At 40.6% G+C, this 17,238-nt stretch overlaps 1 protein-coding gene across 8 annotated transcripts in view; it reads right to left on the minus strand.

Annotated features, from left to right (window-relative positions):
• USP25 (ubiquitin specific peptidase 25) overlaps nt 1–16,379 on the minus strand; it is a 167,790-nt gene extending 151,411 nt beyond the window's left edge. For all 8 annotated transcript variants that reach the window (XM_049858421.1, XM_049858420.1, XM_049858419.1 and 5 more), the window contains exon 1: nt 16,230–16,379. In XM_049858421.1, the coding sequence (XP_049714378.1) occupies nt 16,230–16,277 (48 nt within the window). In that variant the 5' untranslated portion in view covers nt 16,278–16,379. The remainder of the gene's footprint in view (nt 1–16,229) is intronic.
• Nucleotides 16,380–17,238: the final 859 nt, after the last annotated feature.

Here is a 17,238-nt window from a genome sequence, read left to right on the forward strand (position 1 = left end):
TGGGAAATGATACTTGCAAAATATATTAGCCGGGAAAAAAAAAGTAGTACCTAAAATATAAAGAACTCCTTCAAACCTAAAAGATAAACAATCCAAAATGAGAAACAAATGTAAATTTCACAGAAAAGAACTACAGCGGTCCATAAGCACACAAAAAGGTAACCAAATAGTTTATCAACAGTAGAATGGTTAAGCTGTAGTATATCCAGAAGTATAAAAGTACTTGAAAAGGAAAAAAAAGAAAAGAAAAAACCCACACCTGTTGTCGTTAAGTCGATTCCAACTCACTGCAACCCTATAGAACAGAGGAGAACTGCCCCATGGCGTTTCCTACGTTGTAATCTTTACAGAAACAGATTATCACATCTTTCTCCCATGGAGCAGCTAGTGGGTTGGAACTGCCAACTTTTCAGTTAGCAGCCAAGCTCTTAATCACTGCACCACCAGGGCTCCTCTTAAACACACTACAACATAAAAATCTTTAACAAAATATTAGCGATGAAGGAATAGAAGAAAAATTCCTCAACCTTTAAAGAACATCTACAAAAAACCCTGCAGTTAACATCACACTTAATGGTAAAAGACTGCTTTCTACATAAAATAAGGAACAAGGCAAGGATGTATGTTATCGCCACTTCTATGTGACATTTTACAAGAGACCACATAGAGTGCAATAAAAACAAGGAAAAAAATTGACATAAAGGTTATACAGAAAGTGATGCTCACAAACAGCATGACATTATAATTAAAAAAAACTATGGAATCTGCACACCCAAAAGAGAACTAGTAAGTGAATTTAACAAGGTCAGGAGACAGAAGTTCAATACATAAAAATCAACTGTTTTCTATTAAGCAAAGAACGATTCTAGTATAAAACTAAACAAAAAATATAATTGACAACAGTATTAAAAAGGATCAAATCTAATAAAAGACAGCAAAGACCTGTAAACGATAGCCCACTGCTGTAAAATTGATTCCAACTCATGATGACCCCATGTGTTACAGGGCAGAGTTGCTCCACATGGTTTTCTTGGCTGTAATCTTTATGCAAGCAGATCACCAGGCCTTTCTTTCATGGCGTCACTGGGTGGATTCAAACTGTCAACCTTTAGGTTAGCAGTGGAGCGCAGCACAGCACTGGTACTGGCACCAGAAAAGGAGAAAAAGAAAATGGAGGAAGTGGTCTAGATGTTGTTAGACACCTCCTTGTGGACATTAAGCTCAGAGAACTCAAGGGGTATGAAGAGTCCCTGATCATATTCGCATTGCTAAAGTGACCAAGAATGCTTAGAAAGGCCTTGGCTCCCATCTGAGAACCACCACAGACCCTGAGGCTGAAGTTTGACCAAGCCAACACCAGATGGCTAAGAGCAAGCTAATGGCAACACCAAATTCCACCAACATTCATGAAGCTATAGGACCACATGTCCTTGAATGGGACCGCTGTGATCTGAAGGGGCTGTTCTAATTCCTGTGACCCCAGAAGCCTGGGGTACTACCCACTGTACGCCACAGTGCTGACCCCGGCCTATTCATATGCTGCCTTCACCTACCCAGCCCCTACCTTACATGCTCAGTTGCACTGGTGCCCTCCCTCTGATGCCACCCAGAAAGGATGGAAAGGTCTGCTCTCTTAGTTCTGCAGTCTTAATACTGCTTGACATCCCTGCCCCACAGGTGAGGAATCCCAGGAGTCCATTCTGGGAGTCTGTATGACAGTACCCGAATAGGTACGCAGAGTTTCCACTGTCACTTGGCAACCTGCAGAGAGCTGCTGCTTCCCTCCAAATTCTGGGAATTTTAAACCGTACTCAGTGGACACCTTCTCGTTTCCTTTCAATCCTCTTCTCCTCAGGCCTGTCCTGCCCCAAAGTCTTTGGTGAAGGCTTCATGGGAGGACTCCAGGGGCATTCTTGCTAAGGCATCCAGACACAACTCAGAGCCTCTGTAAAAGAGGCAAGCCCCAGATCTCCAGCCCAAACTTGTTTCTGTAACTCCACCTCAAGGGAACCGCAACATTTGATTTTGCATTTTTTGGGGCATGAATTAAGATGCATGAATTGGTGCACAGGTGAGATTACAGTTGGCTCTCACATTGGTGCCACCATAGCAAAGGTCCTAACCACTCATGGCTCATCATTTCTGGTTCCTCTTTCCATACCCCTTCCCACAAATCCATCCTGCTTCAGTGAGTACACAGCAATCTCAGCTCGGCAGCCAATTCTGCCCTGATGGCCTAACACCCCTCATCCCCACTCCATCCACACCAACTGCCAGACCGAACAGCAACAACGAGCAGAATGTTTTCTTTTCCAGTTCAAATCAGGATCATCCTCTTCCTTGTCCTTAGATGGGCCAGCATCTGTAAGAAAAGTCTTTCTGGGCCTAGTTTGTTTACCTCTTCATAGCTCGTTCCACTCCTCCCACTGGTCCTCATTCTTTGCAAACTGCCAAACCAACCGAGATGTGAAGGTATTTTTATACTCTGTGTAATAAAATATGCATCATAAATGACTTCTCTGTGGGAAATCAATTAATTATTAAAGACACTTTGCTCTCCAGATAACTTTAATGCTTAGTTTCAGGCATAAAGAAGAAAAAGGTTTTCATTCTTCAGCAATGAGCTTTTTTGATAGGCAGTAGTTTCAGAAAAACAGAATGAAGGCAAAATTGTGGAATTTAATTTTGTGAACATAATAGTGACTGGTCCTGAAGTGCTTTACCTTTAGCTACATCTGTGACATTCTTGCCATTTTCAGACATGGAAGACTAGGCAGCTATCATTATTCCTGGTCCCTGTTGAGAATGTGAGACAAGATAATTTATGAAATGTAGTATAAAAAAAAATCCAAAAATGGCCAATAAGCTCATGAAAGATGCTCAAAACCACTAGTCATTAGAGAAATGCAAATTAAAACCACATACAATGCCACTACATACACACTAAAATGGCTAAAACTTAAAAGACTGACAATACCGACTGTAGAAAAGAATGTCAACAAACTGGAACTCCCCATACATTGCTGATGAGAATGTACAATAGTACAACCACTTCAGATAATAGTTCCGCAATATCTTATAATAATTCCATTCTTACACATTTGCACAAGAGAAAGGCAAATATATGTCTACTCAAAAACTTGCCCGCGAATGTACGTGTAGTGGCATTATTAATAACAGGCAAAACTGGAAACAACCCAAAAGTCCACCATCAGGTGCATGAATACACAGATTATGGAACAGTCATACAATGAAACATTACTCAGTAATAAAAAGGAACTACTGATACATGCAACAACATGGCTGCAGCACAAAAATATTTTACTGAAAGAAAGAAGCCAGATACAAAGAAATTTTGATTGACCTAAAACAGTCAGTCAAACTGACATAAAGAAAAAGAAGTCAGATTTGTGGCTACGTAAAATGAAGATGGTACAATTATGGAACAGGACGTGATACAAGGAACTTTTTAGAGTGCTGGAAATTATCTATGTGCCAAAATTATCAAAATACACACTTTAAATGGTCACATTCATTTTATGTAAATTATACCACTGTAACATTAATTTAAAATAAGTCAAGATAGCAGCTATTGAAATACGGAAGAGAAGAGCAGTTTGGCTGAAGCACAAAACCAACTTCTGGGATAATAACGTACACTACTTCATGTCCAGGGTGCTACAAAAGGTTGTTGTTGTTGTTGGGTGCCACTGACTCGATTCTTACTCATAGTGACCCCATGTGACAGAGTAGAATTGTCCCACAGGGTTTTCTTGGCTATAATCTTTACGAAAGCAGATCACTCTGTGTGTGTGTTTGTGTATGTATGTGTATATATACACACACATACATATTCATATACATATATAAAAGCCCTGGTGGCACAGTGGTTAAGAGCTACGGCTGCTAACCAAAAGGTCAGCAGTTCGAATCCACCAGGCACTCCCTGGAAACCCTACAGGGCAGCTCTAGTCTATCCTATAGGGTCACTATGAGTCGGAATCAACTTGACGGCAATGCGTTTGTTTTTTTTTCATTTTTTGTACGTATATATGTACTTATTTATATATATATACACACACATACACAACTGGGTGGTACAAATGACTAAGCGTTAGACTACTAGCTGAAAGGTTGGCAGTTCAAATCCACCCAAAGGTGCTTCAGAAAACAGGCCTAGTAACCTGCTTCTGGAAGTTCACAGCTTTGAAAACCCTATGGAGCAGTTCTACTCTGCATAGGCAGGGTTGCCATGAACAGGAACACATTCAATAGCAACTAACAACATTATGTATAAAAACCAAAAAAACAAACCAAACTCATTGCTCTCAAGTTGATTCCAACTCATAGCGACCCTATAAGGTAGGTTAGGACTGTCCCACAGTGTTTCCAAGGAGCGGCTGGTGGATTCGAACTGCCGATCTTTTGGTTAGCAGCCAAGCTGTTAACCACTGTGCCACCAGGGCTTCATATATACGCACATGCATATTCACACACACATATGTGTGTACATATTATTTATTATATTTAAAAAATCATAAGTTTTAACGTTTCACAATTTTTAAAAGAAGCTTTCGGAAGTGATTTATATACACACACACAACAAAAACAGAGGAAAAGAAACAACAGGAAGACTCCAACTTTAGCATATACAGTTGACTGATTCTAAATTCCCTGCTGTAGTGATACAATGAATAAAAAAAAGACTAAATTTGTCCCTCTGGGGGTGGTGGGACAAGTGCCCCACCTACACACCTGAAGCTTTAGGTTTCCATAGAGATGTTTGCCATGAAAGGCTGAGGGAGGAGACATCTCCTTCACAACTAGAAAGCATGTCAGTGCACTGATGGGGAGAAACACTTGAAACATGTGTTCAAGGGAAGCAGACTCTCTTTTATACTAAATTGGATGTATTGTGATAATTCAACCCCTGGAGGACCACTGTACTCAATTTACACAAATGCTAAAGACATGCCCATCTGTAAGAACACTAATTAATTTCAACCAATGGGGTTGATTATTGTTCTGAATGCCACAGCCTAACTGAGTCTGGAAACAGTGGGTCTAGAGAGAAGCACAAAAACCTGCATTTTTAGAAACCACTACAAGTAATACAGATAGTGCACAAACCACACTGTAAGAAATTCTGATCTAGACCTATTCTGACAAGGCTAAAGAAATAAGGAAAACATTACTGGGTCATTTAAAAATATTTAGCAACTCAGAGGATCCAAGAATAAGAATAAAGCAGATGGTCTGTACCCAAAGTTAATTAAGACCAAAAAAAAGAGAAAACTTTGAAAAATTACTTACTGCACTTATAAAACAAGATACCATGACAAACAATATATTCTTGGAAATTAAAACAAGTTTACCAAAATAAATTAAAAACAAGTGGTCCTTTTATAAATCCAACTTTTCACACGACCTACTTGGCCACATCGCATAGCCCCCACGTGTCTGTTAGTTTGTCGTAGTGTGGGGGCTTGCATGTTGCTGTGATGCTGGAAGCTATACCACCACTGTTCAGACACCTGCAGGGTCACTCAAGGAAAACAGGTTTCAGCTGAGCTTCCAGACTAAGAAAGACTAAGAAGAAGGACCCGGCAGTCTACCTCTGAAAAGAAGCAGGCAGTGAAAACCTTATGAATTGCAGTGGAATGCTATACAGTGCCAGAAGAAAAGCCCCCCAGGTTGGAAGGCACTCAAAAGATGACTGCGAAAGACCTGCCTCGTCAAAGTAAAGTCGACCTTAATTACATGGATAGAATAAAGCTTTCGGGACCTTCATTTGCTGATGTGGCACAACTTGTCAAGACCAACGACTTTCCAAGACCAAAGACTTCTTCACTGCAAACACCTTCTTTCAACAACATAAATGGTGACTATACACAAAAATACACATGGACCTCACCACATGGAACACACAGGAATAAAAGTGACTACATCTGTGGAAAGAGACGATGAAAAAGCTCAATATCACCAGTCAGAACAAGGCCAGGGGCAGACTGAGGAACAGACCATCAAGTGCTCACATGCGAGCTCAAGCTGAAACTGAAGAAAATCAGAGCAAGTCCACAAGAGCCAAAATATGACATTGAGTATGTCCCATCTGAATTTAGAGACCATCTCAAGAATAGATCTGACACACTGAACACTAGTGACCGAAGACCACACAAGTTGTGGAATGACATCATACATGAAGAAGGCAACAGGTCACTGAAAAGACAAGAAAGAAAGAAACGACCAAGATGGTTGCCAGAAGAGCTCTGAAACTTGCTCACCAACACTGAGCACCTAAAGCAAAAGGAAGAATTAATGAAGTAAAAGAATTGAACAGAAGATTTCAAAGGGCATCTCGGGAAGACAAAGTAAAGTACTATAATGACATGTGCAAAGACCTGGAGATAGAACACCAAAAGGGAAGAACGTGCTCGGGGTTTCTCAAGCTGAAAGAACTGAAGAAAAAATTCAAGCTTCAAGTTGCAATAGTGAAGAATTCTATGGGGAAGATGTTAAACGACTCAGGAAGCATCAAAAGAAGATGGAAGGAATACACAAAGTCATTATACCAAAAAGAATTAGTCAATGTTCAACCATTTCAAGAGGTGGCATATGATCAGGAACCAACGGTACTGAAGGAAGAAGTCCAAGCTGCTCTGAAGGCATTGGCGAAAAACAAGGCTCCAGGAACTGATGGAGTATCAACTGAGATGTTTCAACAAACAGATGCAGCACTGGAGGTGCTCACTCATCTATACCAAGAAATATGGAAGACAGCTTCCTGGCCAACTGACTGGAAGAGATCCATATTTATGCCTATTCCCAAGAAAGGTGATCCAACTGAATGTGGAAATTACAGAACAATATCATTAGTATCACACACAAGCAAAATTTTACTGAAGATCATTCAAAAACGGCTGCAGCAGTATATCGACAGGGAACTGCCAGAAATTCAGGCCAGTTTCAGAAGAGGACGGGGAACCAGGGATACCATTGCTGAAGTCAGATGGATCCTGGCTAAAAGCAGAGAATACCAGAAGGATGTTTACCTGTGTTTTATTGACTATTTAAAGGCATTCGACTGTGTGGAGCGTAACAAATTACGGATAACGTTGTGAAGAATGGGAATTCCAGAACACTTAAATTTGTGCTCTTGAGGAGCCTTTACATAGATCAAGAGGCAGCTGTTCATACAGAACAAGGGGATACTGGATGGCTTAAAGTCAGGAAAGGTGTGCATCAGGGTTGTATCCTTTCACCATACCTACGCAATCTGTATGCCAAGCAAATAACCCAAGAAGCTGGACTATATGAAGAAGAACAGGGCATCAGGATTGGAGGAAGACTCACTAACAACCTGCATTATGCACATGACACAACCTTGTTTGTTGAAAAGTGAAAAGGACTTGCAGCACCTCAACATAAAGAAAAGAAAAATCCTCATAACTGGACAAATGAGCAACATCATGATAAACGGAGAAAAGACTGAAGTTGTCAAGGATTTCATTTTACTTGGATCCATAATCAGCACCCATGGAAGCAGCAGTCAAGAAATTAAAGGACACATTGCATTGGGTAGATCTGCTGCAAAGGTCCTCCTTAAAGTGTTGAAAAGCAGGGATGTCACCTTGAAGAGTAAAGTGCACTTGACCCAAGCCATGGTATTTTCAATCACACCATAAGCATGTGAAAGCTGGACAATGAATAAGGAAGACCGAAGAAGAAATGATGACTTTGAATTATGGTGTTAGTGAAGAATACTGAATATACTATGGACTGCTACAAGAACAAACAAATCTGTCTTGGAAGAAGTACAACCAGAATGCTCCTTAGAAGCAAGGATGGCGATACTGTGTCTTACATACTTTGGACATGTTATCAGAAGGGATCAGTCCCTGGAGAAGGACATCGTGCTTGGCAAAGTACAGAGTGAGTGGAAAAGAGGAAGACCCTCAACAAGGTGGACTGACACAGTGGCTGCAACAAGGCAAGCACAGCAATGACTGTAAGGATGGCGCAGGACCAGGCAGTGTTTCGTTGTGTTGCGCACAGGGTTGCTATAAGTTGGAACTGACTCGAAGGCACCTAACAACAACAACAACACATTGCATAGTGACATCCCTAAACTGTCTTTCAAAAGACAAATTTGGTTTTTCATATACAATATTCATCTATGATTATTATGTGCTATTTATGGTGCCATACTCATCAGTTATGTTTGCAGGAAAAAGGAATGCCACTGGTGGAGATCAGTACTTACAGCAGTTCTAGGACATTGGAGTAAAAGTGTATTGCAGTGTCTACCACTCATCTGACACTCTGTCACACCGTGGTGGTTTGCATGTCGCTCTGATGCTAGAAGCTATGCCCTCAGCATTTCAAATACCAGCAGGGTCACCAATCGTGGACAGGTTTCAGCAGAGCTTCCAGACCGAGAGAGACTGGAAAGATCTGGTGATCTACTTCTGAAAATAAGCCAATGAAAATCTTATAGATAACAATCAACCATATCAAAGATCATGGAAATGGCATGGGACCAGTCAACATTTCACTGTTATGCATAAGGTCACCATGAGTCGGAGCCAACACAACAGCAATTAACAACAACAGTGTCAGAGGAAGAAAGACCTTTTAACCACCTCTACATATGGGCTCGTCACGAGGTGGAATCAACTTGATGGCAACTAACAACAACAACAACTCTACGTACATCTGGGCACAGATGAATAACTGCCAAGCTGATCCTTGGAGAAGAAGATGGAGGAGGACCCATGATAAAAAGGAAGCACCTTGCCAGACTTCAGAGGACCCAAGATGACAGAAGAGTGGCTGTCCCCCATCCCAGGAAGCCTAGGAAGTGAAAACTTTCACAGCGGTCACCAAGACCCAAAGGAAAAAGTACGTGCAGGAACCAAAATTAAAAACACAACGATACTCTTCAGTTCTTCAAGAAATTCATGTAACTTTCACATGTAAATATTTTAGAAGTATATTAGATAGAAAAGTAAGGATCCACTCTTTAAAATCAGTTATAAAAATATATATATATACAATAAAGATATCCAGTATCATCACTTCTGATCAGCATTTATTAGTAGTCTCAGCTAGAAAACATGAAAAAATGAAATTACAGGCATAGAAATTGGAAATAAAACTGTCATTACATAAGCTTAATATAATTTTCTACATAGAAATTCCAAAATTATCTTCAGGGAAATTATTAGAATAGTAAAGTTGAACGAGGTGGTTGGATATAAGAATGATAGACAAAAATCATTTGCATTTGTACACATCAGAAACAAATCATTAAGCAGGGTAATTTTTAAAGAATACCATGTGTGATAGTTACCAGAAATTATCGACTACCTGTGACAAAAGATGCATTTAACAGTTCTACAGATAAAATTACAAACTGTAAAAGAGATATTTAAAAAGACCTAACTAAAAGTAGAGGTATGTTATGTTAATGGACAGAAAGATTCAATGTAATAAAGATGTTGTTACTGTTGCTGGGTGCCATCAAGTCAATTTTTGACTCATAATGACCCCGTGCGTCACAGCAGAATGGCCGCATAGGGTTTTCTTGACTATAATCATTATGGAAGCAGATGCCTAGGTTTTTCCCCCATGAAGTCAAGTGGGTTCGAACCGCCGATCTGTGAGCTTAACCACTATGCCACCAGAACTCCTTATAAAAAAAAAAATAAAGATATCAATAATCCCAAAATTGATCTACAGATTCAACAAAATAAATAAAAAACTCAAACAGGGTTTTTTGGAGAACCTGGTAAAACTATTCTAAAATTTCAAAAGAAAATAAAGCGTCATGACATTTTTGAAGAAGAACAAAGAGAAGGGACTTATTTTCAAGATTAAAAAAAAACCCACAAACCCAATGCTGTCAAGTCAATTTCAACTCTTAACAGCCCTACAGGGCAGAGCAGAACTGCCCCATAAGGTTTTGAGGGAGCACCTGATGGATTCAAAGTGCCAACTTTTTGGTCAGCAGCCTGAGCTTTTAACCACCGCACCATCCACTTTTCAAGATATTAGAGATTATTAAAACATTAAAGATTATTATAAAGCTAGAGCAGTAAGACAGGATGGCACTGGCACAGGAGTGGGCAAAATGAATAATGGAATAGAATAGAGAGCCATGGTAAAAAAAAAAAAAATGTTTTATATAAAACTTTTGTATATGGCAAGGTAAGATCTCGGTTCAATGGAAACAGGATGAACTTTTCAATAAAAGAAGGTCAGAATATATATAACATATATATATTCTGACTCATAGTGACCTTATAGGACAGACTAAAACTATCCATAGAATTTCCAAGGAGCAGCTGGTGGATTCAAAATGCCAAATCTTTTGGGTTAGCAGTCGTAGCACTGAGCCACTAGGGCTCCAAATCACAAACCAGTGTTTATAATGAACTCAATTCTGTGTACCTCAGAACCAACTAAAAATGTATACTAGAACAACAGAAAAGTACTGATCATCTATAAAAACAAACCAAACCCAGTGCCATCAAGTTGATTCCGACTCAGAGCAACCCTACAGGACAGAGCAGAACTGCCCCACGGAGTTTCCAAGGAGCGCCTGGTGGCTTCAAACTGCCGACCCTTTGGTTAGCAGCCATAGCACGTAACCACTATGCCTCCAGGGTTTCCACTGATCACCTATAGAAGTAGTAAATATAGAATGCACATTACAAAATTAATCTAGATTAAAAACTTAGCCTACTATATACAGCAAAAAGGGAGAGATAAGAATTATAAAATAAAATTTGAAATAAGTGAGATGAATCAAACCAAACCCATTACCATCGAGTTGATTCTGACTCACAGCGGCCATATAGCACAAAGTACAACTGCACCATAGTTTCCAAGGAGCGCCTGGTGGATTCGAATTGCCAACCTTTTGGTTAGCAGGCATAGCTGTTAACTACTACGCCACCAGGGTTTCCACAGCACCTAAAGTTCAAATAATGCAACTTAACAAAGAAGAAAAAGAATAAAGTAGAAGCAATAATTTTAAAATATATATTCCTTCTGAGAAAAAACACTGAGTTTTTGAGATGAAAAATCCTACGTAGGATTGTTAAAAGATATATACGTGAACAACACATATGCTGGTGAAATTTCTGAACTCTAAAACCAAAGAGGAAATCTTAAAGCTTAAGAGTTAACTTACCTGTTTAAAAAAAAAAAGAGAGAGATTCAACAGTATTATACAATACAAAGCATGTAGTTAAAATTAAATACCTAATTCCAAAAAGCTAATTACCTATTAATAATGGGTCTGTAAATATAAGAAATGGAAAGTAAACACAAGAAATATACCTCAAAAAATATAAAAATTAGTCATCTCGAATTACAATTCTATATTATCCCATCAACATCAGGAATGTGATAAGTGAAAATATGCTAAAGGTTTTATCCTACTGGGGTGAGGGAAGGAGGGCAACCTAGTTATTAATTCTTGACATTATCAGAAAAGTTATGTTTAGATATATTTGTTTAAAAGTAAAAGTTTCAAAGTAAGAGAAATAAGAAAAATTCCAAACTATTAAAGAATTAAAAAATGAAGGGTAGAAGAAGTGATACGAAGAAAACTTGATCAATACATCAAAACAATGAGAAAAAGACTAAAAAATGGAAAATCAGAAAACAATCACCTATCACCATATATGTGAGTGGCTGAATCCTACTAAAATATAAACAAATACAAGTCCAAATTAGAGCCATTAGAAATACCAAAAGAATTTGATGAAATCACATCAAAAGTGGTGTCATCAACATCTCTCTGAATTTAACATATCAAGAAAACGAACAAAAGACATAGTCAAATAAATACTGTGTTCATTTAACATATAAACATAGAACTCTAACTTTCAAAGAATATACGTTCTTTTCATATGTTCATCAAAATCTCATATACTTGATAATGAGATCTCAATAAATACATAAAACCATTACAAATCATACTTTCTAAACAGTGTATCAAATCTAGAAATGAAGAATTAAAAGACTTAAAAAATGTAACATATTGAAAAGTTAAAAAAAAAAAACTTTAAAAAAAATGAGAGAAAAAGAAAGTCAAATCCATAACAAAATCAGGCTAAGATCCAAAGCCCAAAATGCTTTTCATTATTAAACATGATGGTAAATTCACTAAGTACTGAATTTAAGCAGCAAAAAGAAAAAAATACACCAAAAAAAAAAATAGAGAGGTAGAATTACACACTAAAGAAAAAAGCAAAAATAAATAAATTAGAAAACAAAACAACTGATTAAAAAAAACTGAGCTAAATTTTGGTAAGACTGATAAAACAGTTCAATACTGGCAATCATAACTGAGAAGGAAACAAACAGGAATGAGAAAGGGCATATACCCACCTATGCACAGATTTATGAAAATCTAAATTAAGATTTTCTTGCTAAATTTTTAAGAACTATAAAACATTTTAGAAAATTGACTCTGGAAGAGTCAGAAAACCTACAAAGACAATAGGCAAAATCTGTAAGCCTTATCTAAAACTTGCTGTAAATAAGATGCTCAGCCCTGATATAATATAGTCATATTCGCCAAACCTCCAAAGTAACAAGGACTTAGGTTGAACCACACCTAAATTTTTAAGTGAAATATGGCCAAATGCTAACAACTTTGAAGAGGTCAATCTAATCCCATGTTCAACAAAGAACAGGAAAACATAAAAAGCTTTCTAATCATTTTATGAGTTACTGTAACTCTCAAACCTAATCCGATAGCCCATAGGCTTTGCAACATATTACTAACGATAAAATGTCCAAAAAAAAACAAAACCAACCAACCGTTGTAAGTGTGGTTTGTCACAAGTGCAGCTCATGGTAACTTGATGCGTCCTAATTCGGGACTACCTGTACTATTTCTTTTTTACCCTCCCTTCCCAGAATAAATGCTTGCTTAGCTAAACTGGAAACACTCAGATACAAAGTTGTTCATGTTTAATCATGCTAACTATAAGGCTTTAAAAGTAGATTTAGACAAATTTAATGACTTGCCCACGGTCACAGAAAGGTGATTTAGATCTAACCCAAGTTCTACTGTCTTCCTATCACATAATACTCTTTTTTAGAATTAACAATTTTCCACAGTTTCAAGCTTTGATTCTTTCTGAATAATTTTTAAAACTTGCAAATCAGTTAAAGAACTAAGACATGCACATCCCTTGTAGAAGCCATTCATTCCTTACTTCACTGAACAAATATTTACTGACTCCTACAATGGAGTCCCCACATGGTACAAACAGTTAACATGTTTGGTTGCTAACCAAAACACTGGAGGTTCGAGTCCAACCAGAGACTCCTTTGAAGAAAGGCCTGATGACCTACTCCCCAAAAATCTGCCACTGAAAACCCTATGCAGCACGATTCTACTCTGACACACATGGGGTCCCCTTCTGTCGCAATGGACTTGACAGCATGTGGAGAAAAAAAAAAAAAAAAGGGCAAAGAAGTGCTATAAACCCTAGGGTGAAACATAACAGGCAAAGTGCTTGTTCTCCTAACTTTACACTTTATTCAACTCAAATCGATGTATTAAATGTAAGTATATCCTGTTTATTGGGGAGTGCTCTATAAATTAATTTGGTCCCTAGGACCAAATGCTAATGCTGCCCTAAGAATCCTCATTTGAAACTTGAATCTGTGCATCAAATATCCGAGATGTGTCAAAGGACGCTCCACTTAGGTAAATACCAAGCACAAAGACTAAAGATACATGTTCAAGACCAAAATTACCGCAGGATTTAATTGTAACTAATTTGCAGCCAAAACCACCTCACTTATAGCATCTAAACCTAAGAAAAGCAGCTCTCTGCAATTCTACTGTATCCCATTAAGTCCTTGCCTTGGCCAAACTTCAGCAATCAAGCAAAAAACCCATCAAGGCAGCCACTTGCCTTCTCATACTACATTGTGACAAGCTATTCTGTAGGTGAACTATGACAGAGCTATGAAAGTTTTGTGTAGTGTTGCTTTTTGAAAAAAAGGTTATTTCTTCTACATCCCTCTGGAAGAAAAAAAAATATCTTGAAAACATAGGAATCATTCCAACCACAATATGGCTATTTATTTTAATACAATATTACACACACACTCTCTCTATATACACACACACATATATGTATTTTTTTTTAAGAAGGACAGAAAACAGGTTAAAATTCTGACTGTGCAAGACACACTGGACACATCTCCTTTTACTGATATTCCATACAGTTTCTAAAAGAAAAGGAAGAGTTTCACTTTTGTTTCTTCTGAAGTCTGAAGTCCACTTCCCAGTTACCAGCTTGGTGGATTTAAATCTGTCAAGTTATTTGAGGTAGATGGTTTAACATATTTGCAGTCATATAAATAGTTTTACTCTAGGATAACAAAGCAGTAGCATGTAAACACGGAAAGCAAACAACAAAACAAAATTATATTACACTGCTCAAGAAAAAAAATTCCCCAATATCAATGAAAAGATTTAAAACACACACACACACACACACACACACACACACACCCCAGACACAAAATGGTAATATTCCGGAATAACAACTACTTCCTTTGTATAAGGAGGGGGTTCACTAAACTAAGAAATTTGACTTGACTGCCAAGACCACTGTCAGTGATCTGATTCTTGATTCTACAAATTTATTCTGCGTTTTCTGATTCTGTGTACTTCCAGCAAAGTCAAGGGAGAAAAGAACAAATTCCTTGCCATTGTTCAAACTTAAGAGGTATGAAAAATATGAACTACTCTTTCCACTTTAAAATAACAGGATTTAATATTCAACACTGAAGACAACTATAGACAAAACGATACCAAGCCTGTTAAAGATTGCTTCGCACTCACAGGGCCTCAGGATCCTGTCCTAAGTACTAACATTCATGACATACACGGTGTCAAAAACTAAAGTTTAAGGTCTTCAAAACAGAAGAGAGAAGGTTTAGGAGGTTACTGTTTTAAACTCCTACTATTAAATCTTGAATTATTTCACTGTAAATAAATTGCAGTCTGCAATAAATCTTCTAAATTTCCCAGTAACAGCTAACATACAAAAGTTCCAAAAACAACTTACCCAAAGTTCCTAAAATAACAATGCACTATCCTTGCTTTCTGAAATTCTTTAGCATCTTCAATTACCTCAAGCACTATCATAAAATCCTAAAAATAATCTCAAAGCAAAAGCTTAATTTACACAAAGGCTGTGTTAGGGACGGAGGCCTTATGCTCAAGTTAAACAATCACAGGTAGGCGTTAACTACTACTCTAAAACTACAACAGGGTGGGGCACTCATTACTCACCCCGACAAACCAAACACAGCTTTGCTGATGGCTCACAGTAAACCTCAATGACCCCAAAATTCCAACACGACTAAAGCAACGTTTCCCTTTGGCCCAAAGTGCTTTTCACACAAACGACGGGAAAAAAAAAAACGTAAGTCACGGTCAACTGCTCTTCAGAATATGGTGCAAGCCATGATGGTGCATTTAAGATTCTGAAAGCAAAATCTACAGTATTTAGAGAGCCTCTCACTCTCCACTATGACAGATTTGAAGGTTCCCAAACAGGAAAAAAAAAATTTTTTTTTTCAGCGAGCGACCATGAGAATGTGTGATTGATGCAGGAGTTAACGGGTGAAGAGTAGAACAAGGTCAAACTTAGGGGACAAAAGATTCCTGGAATAAACATGGTCAAAAGGTTTCCTTACTTCAGGGATAATTTCTACAACCAGAAAAGGAAAAAGAAAAAGGAACCCACCAAATCCCCTACTTCTACATAGAGTCCACCTGGCAATGTACCTGTCCCTCAAGGCAGGCAACTGGATTTTGGTGGAGACTCGTTGCAAAATAGCAGGCCTGGAACGCTCCTACCTTCGAAATACAAACTGAGTTCAGGAGAAATGACAACTGGCTATTCTTAAAAAGAAAGACAAAACTTTAATTAGGAAGGCGTAAAGAAGAGGAGTGTAGGAATGTGAGGGCTCTCCACACCCTGCACCGTCAGTGCTAGGAAAATAACCGGCAGAAAGACGGGGACGGAAAGACGCTAAGGACACCCTGCTCCCCACAGGCGACCCCGCGCTGGGCGCGACGCCCCCAGGGCAAAGCGTCGGAGCGGTGGGTGGCAGGGGAGGCAGCCGGGGCCGCGGAGGCGAGGCCGGCACGTCGGAAGCGGCTCGCGGGCTCGCCTTACCTTCTGCGCCGCGCTCTGCTGCTGCAGCACATTCTGCTCCACGGTCATGGCCCCCGCGGCGGCGGCGGCGACACAGGCGGCAGCGTCCGGTTCCCGGGGACTCCGCCGGCCCAGGCGGCCGCGCTCCGCCGAGCTCCAGGGAGCGGCGCGGACGGCCGGGGAAGACAGCGCCCCCGCCAGCCAGGCGCGAAGGCGATGGCGGCCGGCGTGCGCGGGCACCGCGGGCAGGCGGCGAGGCGCGGGCTGCGAGGGCCACGGCGGCGGCCCCACCTCTCGGCTCGGCCCGCCTCAGCGCGGCTCGGCCGCGGCGGCCCGGGCCATGAGCGGGCGGCGGACGCTGGGGCGCAAGAGGGCGCGAGCTAGCCGGGACGCGTCACGCGCTCGCGCGCTCCTGCTCTGGCTGATAAGGGGTCACTGCTAGGAAGGGAGCGAGGGACGGAGGGAGCGGCCGGCCGGAATGGCGCTGTTCTCCTCCCTCCGCGACTCCTCCTCCCCTCCCCTCCCCCAACCGCCGTCACCGCCCCCGCCCGGCGGCTCCTCCCCTGCCGAGCCCCGCCCGCCGGCCGCCCTAACCCTACATTGTGACCCGTAGGGCGGAGGGGAGGGGCGGGGCCAGCACGGAGGCCCGCCCCCAATCCTCGCCCCGCCCCACCGCGCCCCGCCCCGCGTGAGCCTTGCGCTCCCCGAGCTGGGCGAGGGCGCGCCCAGGGGGCGGGGCTGCTGGGGTGCCGCCCCTGCGGCAGGTTGCGCGGCTCCAGCCCTTGGCTCCGAGAATCTCGGAGCCGAAGCCCGACGGCCGCGTTCCTCCCTGTGCCCACGACTTGTCAGATCGCCCGCTTTCCCATGCCTCCAAAACAAATATTTCCCTCCAGGCCCTGGTACGTCCCAAAACCGCGTTGGGTCCCTAGCCCCAGCTTCTTTCCATGTAACCTGTCCCGCCCCTCTCCTTTCTAGGAATTTGAGAAGCAACAAACTTGCTCAAAGGGAAAAGCCAAGTGTGATTTAAGCA

This window comes from Elephas maximus, chromosome 18 (assembly GCF_024166365.1).
Source record: "Elephas maximus indicus isolate mEleMax1 chromosome 18, mEleMax1 primary haplotype, whole genome shotgun sequence".
Lineage (NCBI taxonomy): Eukaryota > Metazoa > Chordata > Mammalia > Proboscidea > Elephantidae > Elephas > Elephas maximus.